At 39.6% G+C, this 8,903-nt stretch overlaps 1 protein-coding gene across 1 annotated transcript in view; it reads right to left on the minus strand.

Moving 5' to 3' along the window:
• The window catches only part of LOC147691810 (maestro heat-like repeat-containing protein family member 2A), a 70,828-nt gene extending 62,864 nt beyond the window's left edge, over positions 1-7,964 (minus strand). Inside the window, exons 1-3 of the mRNA XM_086936686.1 lie at positions 7,938-7,964; positions 7,492-7,633; positions 5,731-5,783 (exon numbers count right to left, since the gene is read on the minus strand). Of these exons, the coding sequence (XP_086792812.1) occupies positions 5,731-5,783; positions 7,492-7,633; positions 7,938-7,964 (222 nt within the window). The remainder of the gene's footprint in view (positions 1-5,730; positions 5,784-7,491; positions 7,634-7,937) is intronic.
• Positions 7,965-8,903: the final 939 nt, after the last annotated feature.

Consider the following 8,903-nt stretch of genomic DNA (forward strand, 5'->3'; position numbering starts at 1 on the left):
CATCAGTGATGTCACTGACCATGTCATGAATGATGTAATATGTGACATCATCAGCAGTGGATTGCGGGTGCGCGATATATAGTTAGTGCAACTAACTGTATATGGAATTTCAATGGTTTTGTGTGAGTAAAATAAGGTTTTGTAAATGCGAATTCCTAACTATATATGGTCTATAACCTATGGTTTTTTCAGTGAATTTTCAAGGTTTTGTAAATGCTAATTCCTAACTATATATGGTCTATAACCTATGGTTTTTTCAGTGAATTTTCAAGGTTTTGTAAATGCTAATTCCTAACTATATATGGTCTATAACCTATGGTTTTTTCAGTGAATATATATATATACATACATATATAAACATATATCATCTGTATATCTATATAAATACAAACATAAATGCATGCATACATATACTTATATGCATACAGATGCATGTTATTTACATGAAAGTTGAAAAAACACTAATAAAAGCAAAGCTAAAAAGCCACCTCATTACAAACAGAATGGCTTTAACTTAAAACGAGGGCGAGATCTATTGCATTTTCAATGCTTGTTTACTTTGGTTCCATCAAGAAGGCATTCAGATGTGTCACACATTTGCCATAAATTCTGAATGTTAGCACTCTAGTTGCACATTAGATCACTGTAGTAAAGCTACTGCTCACCAGGGACGTCTGCTGCTGGTATTCAAAGTGCATGTTTCAGTCTGCATGTCAGAATTTTTTTAATGAAATAGAAGAGGATTTGAGAAGTCACTCAAAATGATCCCTAATTTTTCTTTCTGAAGCACTAATCATACTTTCTATGGCAAAATTAACCCCCTCAAGTTGTTCCTTTTTAAATTGAGTGTTTTCAGACTTACCACTTCATTCCAATCAAGATGGCTTCTGGTGTGCCATACTTTTGTCATAAGTAAGACTGTTAGCGCTCTAGTTGTTCTTTAGAACACTCTGGGACATTCTGTAATTGGGCTATACTTGGGGTACATCTGGGTGATATTTGGGCTACATTTAGGCTCTTTTGTCTCTGGTGGCCATCTTGGGAGACTGTATGTCAGAATGTTTTAATGAAATTGAAGAGGGTTTGAGAAGTCACTCAAAATGTGCCCTAATTTTTCTTTCTGCAGCACTAATCATAATTCATATGGCAAAATATACCCACTCATTTTGTACCTTTTTAAATTAAATGTTTTAAGAGTTACCACTTTATTCCAATCAAGATGGCTTCAGGTGTGCCATACCTTTGTAATAAGTAGGACTGTTAGCGCTCTAGTTGTTCTTTAGAACACTCTGGGACATTCTGTCATTGGGCTATACTTGGGCTACATCTGGGTGATATTTGGGATACATTTGGGCTCTTTTGTCTCTGGTGGCCATTTTGGGAGACTGCATGTCAGAATTTTTTAATGAAATAGAAGAGGATTTGAAAAGTCACTCAAAATGTGCCCTAATTTTTCTTTCTGCAGCACTAATAATACCTTCTATTGCATAATATACCCCCTCATTTTGTTCCTTTTTAAATTAAATGTTTTAAGAGTTACCACTTTATTCCCATCACGATGGCTCCAGGTGTGCTATACCTTTGTAATAAGTAGGACTGTTAGCGCTCTAGTTGTTCTTTAGAACACTCTGGGACATTCTGTCATTGGGCTATACTTGGGCTACATCTGGGTGATATTTGGGCTACATTTGGGCTCTTTTGTCTCTGGTGGCCATTTTGGGAGACTGCATGTCAGAATGTTTTAATGAAATAGAAAAGGATTTGAGAAGTCACTCAAAATGTGCCCTAATTTTTCATTCTGAAGCACTAATCATACTTTCTATGGCAAAATATACCCCCTCATGTTGTTTCTTTTTAAATTAAATGTTTTAAGAGATCCCACTTTATTCCAATCAAGATGGCTTCAGGTGTGCCATACCTTTGTAATAAGTAGGACTGTTAGCGCTCTAGTTGTTCTTTAGAACACTCTGGGACATTCTGTCATTGGGCTATACTTGGGCTACATCTGGGTGATATTTGGGATACATTTGGGCTCTTTTGTCTCTGGTGGCCATTTTGGGAGACTGCATGTCAGAATGTTTTAATGAAATAGAAAAGGATTTGAGAAGTCACTCAAAATGTGCCCTAATTTTTCATTCTGCAGCACTAATCATACTTTCTATGGCAAAATATACCCCCTCATGTTGTTTCTTTTTAAATTAAATGTTTTAAGAGTTACCACTTTATTCCAATCAAGATGGCTTCAGGTGTGCCATACCTTTGTAATAAGTAGGACTGTTAGCGCTCTAGTTGTTCTTTAGAACACTCTAGGAGGCTGCAGTAGAACACAAAGGAATCAACTGACAGTCTCTGTCCTTGTTGGATGTACATGTTTTACTGAGAATGTCAGACTTCATTTTCACATGACTGAGAAAGATAATGTGAATTTACAGAAAATATGCTTTCAGTTTAGCTTATAGATCCCCTTCCAAACCACTGTGGGAAAATCATGAGATATTAGTTTTCTTTCAAACAATATTCATGATATCACAGCAGAAGGTTTTTTCACATGGTAAAATCACCTTAGAACCCACCACAATTCCTAAAACGAGTATGGTACCATCAACAAATGATTTATAATGTAACTAAAGTCCTAAAACCCTCTATTAACTACAATGCTTTTTAATGAGGTGCTATCATGTATATTGGTCCCAAGATGGCTGCCAACACTTCTTGGATGAAGTGCTGACAGCCAATCAGATCAGATGTGTGGTTAGGCTCCGCCCAGATATATATCTTTTTTTGAACCTAAATTACTCAAAATCCACTGGAGCACATATATTGAGACCTAGCAAAGGCACATCGGGCTACAATTTTGCCAAGTTTCGTGCAAATCCATTCAGCCGTTCGAGCTAAAAGTGAGGCCAACCGCCCTATGGAAATTAACATGGGTAAATGCGTTTTGGGACCCCCCTTTTTTCTCGGCCCCCCCTTAGTGAAACCCCCCCAAATTGTCAGGGGCTGCTCAGAAACAAAATGTTCCATTTTCCTGAAAATTTCAGTCAATTCCGTCCACAAACGCCAAAGTTATTAGACATAGAATTTTCAAAAATCCCATAGAGAAAAAATCCTAACTATATATACCTACTGGCGACCGCCAGTAGGTAATATATATATATATATATATATATATATATATATATATATATATATATATATATATATATATATATATATATATATATCCACAACAAAGCTTCCATTCCGAAGAAAGAAGAGCGCAGACCTGGACTTTCGGAAAAGGCACTTTAATATGCAATGCACAGCTTGCTTGATATCTCCACAGCTTGCTAGTTCCTTACGCATTTCAGCTATCGTCGTAGCCTTGATCACAGGTGAGCAAGTTGCATCTGGGTTAGCTGTATCACGACGTCATTTGTGCGCCGCGTTAGACTCAGTGTATTTATACAGTCTTAACTTCCTACAACTCCCATAAAACACCTTGAATTGTTGGTGATCGACGCTTCTTGGTGGCAGCCCCGAAGCTCTGGAATACTCTACCACTAAACATCAGGCAGAGCCCCTCCCTCCTTCACTTCCGTAAGCTCCTGAAAACATGGCTGTTTGATCAATGATTGCCCTTTCCCTACTCTCCTCCTCACAAATAACTGGTTTTTATCAGCGCCAAGACACCCGAGGGTATTTGCTGCGCTTTAGAAATATCAAAAATAAATAAATAAATTCTTTGTAGTCTGGCGGTAGCTTCGGAGATGCAAACCGGTCAGATGCGTCTTTGGTGCCTGCCACGCAGGGGAGTAACTCCTTTACTCCAAGAGAGATTCTTCAGTCATCTATTGTCAGGTAGATCGTCAAAGTTCCAGGATTCAGTATCAGAGTTTTGTCCAGGTAAATCTAAAGTCCTGTAGTCAGGGGTTCCTACTTTATACCCAAGGAAAGGGTGGGACAAACTCTAGGTACCCACCTACGGGAGGGGTTGGGAAGAGGGATGGCTAAACCCATTTCCTTTGTCCAGTTTCGGGCCAGAGCAGGGGCTGGTAGCTGGTATGCAACTGGTATGAACTGGGCTAAGCACAGGGATGCCAAATATGCTCCCAGTGCAGACTTCAAAGCACTCCTGGAGTGCACCTGCATAGCCCCAATACACTAAAGCCTGCCTGTGACAGGAAACCTATAGTCCAGGCCTCCCCTACCGGAGTTTCATCCAGTAGCAGGTGGCCAGACTCATGTCTGTGGCTGCAGCATCCATTTTGTGATGCCAGGGTTAAGGAAACCTAGTACCAGGTAGCCCGGTGCCCCATACTAGTGGGTCTACCATGGAGGAATCATACCTCCCACACCAGTTACTGGTGTGGAGGTATGATTCCAAGGTGTTTTTACCCAAAAACTACATGGTCCTGTGAAGCCGCGAGGTTATACCGCACTTAAGAGTATATGGTCTAGGCTGTATCACTAACAACCCCGGAAGATAGAGGGGCTCTGCTCATGTATGGGCACCCTCTCACACAAATCCCAGCACCCTGCCTTCAGGATTGATAAGGCCTGGCATAGGGGTGACTGATGGGTTCATATGTGTAGTGAATAGATACCTATATGAAACCTATATATGAGTAAGGGCTGCATGCACCACCTTACACAGGTTGGTGTAGAAGACCTGTTGTGTCATTTTGGAAGGCTTCCCAGGGGTGGTATAATACATGCTGCCGCCCCTGGGAGGCCTCTGGGGTACCTATGCCCTGGGTACTAGGGATTTATAAGGATACCCTAGAATACAATCTGCAGTGTATCTAAAGTACATGGAATCAATTTATAAGAGAAAGCAGACAGGCTGGGGACCTGACTAGCAGGTTCCCAGCCAAACTAAGTCAAAAACCATCAAAACACCAGGAAAAAAGTGGGGGCAACCATGTTTTCAGATTCCACCTTCCAACAAGGAGCATAATAATAGCACAGTGGAGTGTAATGACCTCGTCAAAATACAGTTAATATGACTGTCTGGGAATTAAAAAGGAACCAAGTAGTAGTGGACTAACCAAGGGATGAATAGAGAAAGCTATTATATGGCCATCACAAGGTTGAACTGGAACGGTGAAAGAGTGATAATTCAGATGAAGATAGGGAGCACTGATCATGTGACAAGCCGACTGCATAATATCAACATACTGATAATTCAAAAAGCAGTGGGCAGGAAGAGAAATATTGTGACAATCCATGGAGAAAAATAACTTTTCGCTACTGTCACTATCCTGGGACAAAAAAGACAGAGTACCCGATTACCAGTGTGTGGCTACATTTTTAGCCCTGTGCAACAGCAGTCAAATTTATGAGTAATGGATTAATCACAGCAGAGCCTGTAATTTACCTGAGTAAAACATGGGATACACTCTTATGCATGCAGGACTAGGTGCAGTAAGTACATAATTTTCAATTTTCTGAGTGTCAACTTGGGCCAAAGAGGTTATTAATGCTGCTGGTAGATATTACAGCCTAGGAAAATGTTGTGTACCCAGTACAGCTTCTCCCCCTCTGTGCCCAATCATAATCAAGGTCATAGAAACGATCATAATTCAGAAAAACAATAGAAATATGGTGAAAATATTGCAACCATGTAGCAGAACAACACTATGAAGGGGTGAATTAAATTTCTGCATATATTCACTCTGAATGAGCGGGTATGGAAGAAAACAAAGAGTCAAGAGTCATGTGTGACATTCATTAGCAAATAATCCTTACTGAAACAAGGATGCATTTCCACAGTGCCAAGTCAAAGGTTCTTTCCGTTGAAGCTGAAATAGCAGTTGGAAAAAAAGATATAGAGGTAAGTAAAGGTAAGTAAAGGTAAACATCAAGATGCATTTTAAAGGCCAAGGGCTTACATACCAAGCACTGGCAGAAGTAGAATCACACAATTCAAAGTGTGAAAAATGTGTCTGTTGGCTCAGCCTCACCTAGTAATTGATTTCAAGGCCCTCACTTATTCATGTGCACTCGATGTTACTCTTAACTCCTTAAATCAGTGTATTACAGAGCTTCTGCCCTTAAGCATTTCGGCTGTCAGGTGCAGCCATGATCACAAAGGGGATCATCATCATAGTTCAGAGTTAAAAGTGCATACTTGCTCTAAAATTACATACACATAGACAAATACTCTTTTACTATATCCAAGACCAAAATTATTTTAACACTTCACAATTCACCTAAATAAAATTATAATAAGTAATATCTATCTAAAAACCCATTAAAACCCTTCGGCATGATATCTGGTATACACAGGCTGAAATATGTCTTCTGTTTTAGAAAACAAGAGTGTGCAACCTAACAGTAATACATATCAATTCATTACTACCAATGTAATATCACCAACTCTTCTTAATGTCCCTCACTGTGCAAATTCTCACATAGTAGAATTCAGATATGCAACATTTAAAACATTTCTTTTAACTGCAACTAATGGTTGAACCAGTGTCCTAACATTTTCCTACATATTATTGGCAGTGAAATACTCTGTTCAGCCTTACTCTTCATACAAACAATGTTATGCCCAAGTAGGCTAATCTACCCTCCCATGTACCCTGACTAATACCTGCTTCTAATATAAAAGTAGAGACAACGTTTGGTGTTAATAAATGTGTTTTATATTGAAGCCACCTGTGGTCTTTTTTCAAGCTCAATAATTTCGAAGAAGTGGGGATACTGCATTGTTAAAATAAGTCACAATTGAAATATAAGACCTGTTCCGGATCTGAGAAGTGTAATAATCATGATGGCCTTGGATATATTGAAGAAGTATTTTTTCTATGTTCATGGAATCTTTGAGCAAATGTGCACTTTAAAACATGGACTCAAGATACCGCTTCTTTATGTGATCAAGCCTGCGTCTGACAGCTGAAGCACTTCATTGCAGAAGCTTTGTCACTAACTGATTTTCAGCAAACCAATGCTGTCAACATGAGGAAGGAACCCAGAACTTGTATGAAGCTTCTGTCGATGCGGTTTGGAGTATGGCAGCAACCGGCCACAAAAAATGACTGTGTGTATTTCTTTCTTTTTTTTTGTTGCTTACTTATACAGACCTCCTCATTCGTTGATCTATTGTGTCATATCAAACACATTCTCTTCTGTCCTCCACAGCATTCACAATGGGCCAATCAGCCCTAGGCTAAATTCACAGAGTGATGACATTCTACTTTTACACAAGGAGTGTATTCACACACAGAGTATTTTTATTTAGTTACAGGAACTACTATGGGAATGTGGACTTTTCAAGACCAAAACAATATTTTATGCTTTAGACAATATGTTTTTTATCTTGGTGAGTTCCTGATGTCTCCTCCCACAAAAAAGTTTTACAAAAACTGTTAAAAAATACAAGCGTGAACAAAGCCTAAAAGCTAGCAGCGAACCCCAGAATTATTGTCTTTGTCAATGCTTGTTTAAATGCCATTAATGCTTGTTTAATTTGTGTGCTCACTGGCTCATGCGTTGGTGTCTTACCTTCTAAATATGCTATCAGGGGGGGAATCTTCATTTTTACGAGTCCCACTAGAAATGGGTAATTTGCAGGAATCAGGTGCTCGAGAAGAGCCAACACAGAGGTTCCCCTTTCGACATCCCATTGGGGATAAGAAGATATTACCTGAAAATCCACAACAAAGTATTCAAAACATGATCATTTCATCAGGTCTTACTCTCTGGGCTTTAAAGTATATTGTAAAATGCTATCTTGTTTTCTATACAATCCACATGTTGGCTGTTTCTGTACAATGTAAGCAGTATGTTGTACTGATAACCAATAGACTGGAAATAAAACCATCAAATTCATAAGGATAAAAGCTGAGTTGAATTTAAGATCTCCATGGGCAAGCTGTATAGAAATGCCAGCAAAGAACTTGGGAAAAGGGGTCTGGTGGGATATGGTGGAAGTGGTATGTGATACTCACTAGTAGTCTGATGAACAGGCTGCGCATTGGAAGGCCTTTAGCTGTTTAAATACAAAAGATAGAAGCTGTGTCATACTCAGTTCATATAATACTGAGTAACACTTGCTAAAGAAAGATATATGGCTGATACACAGACTTATGACACATAGTTGTACCTGCAAAGAAGAGGGTGTGGTGATGGGTGACATTTCATTGATGCTCTAGAGGTCATGAGGATACTTTGAGATCACTGCAGATACTGGCAAAGGTCCCATACCACTAAGGTTGCTCCTAGAGTTGTAAGGTGCTGTGATGTCCTGTGTTACAATGCTCCACCTCCGACCCCTAGCAGTTGCTGTCAAGGAATGACTTAAGCTGTCATGTCACAGATCCCCCCTGCAGCTGTCATTGCAGGGCGAAAGTCTTCAGTGGGATAAGAGAGGATGCCGCAGGAGCTGTGGACCTGCTTTGCATCCTGAATGGACCATGTCATTCTGTGACATCAGATACCCATAAGAAAATAGGACTTCAGAACATGTTCTTGCACATCCATTTTCTAATAATGTTAATGACCTGTGAGGCAGGCAATATAGGGGAACATATTGCCTGTTTTCTTCTGCTCACAACCCCGTAACACAGGTGACAAAGAAATAGACTATGATACCATCTGTCCAGGTCACTTGCACTTTAGCAACACAGCCAATGGAAAATTGAGTGAGGAGAGCTAATTGGAACCCTGGAAATGCAGTCTGCAATTACAGGTACTCACCCACAGATGCAAATCTTCCTCCTAACCTTGGAGTCAGCCAAAATAATTATTTTCACTTACCCTCATTGAACCGGCATCCTTGTGTACTTGGTCCATAAGTCAAGTGGGGGCCAATTACTAGTATTTTAGTCTGGATCTGAGGTCCAAAATGTTAAACCAGAAACATTGCAGAGCAAAAATATAATAACTAAAAGTAACTCCAAGGAGGAATAAAACAC

The sequence above is a fragment of the Lissotriton vulgaris genome, chromosome 9 (assembly GCF_964263255.1).
Source record: "Lissotriton vulgaris chromosome 9, aLisVul1.2, whole genome shotgun sequence".
NCBI lineage: Eukaryota > Metazoa > Chordata > Amphibia > Caudata > Salamandridae > Lissotriton > Lissotriton vulgaris.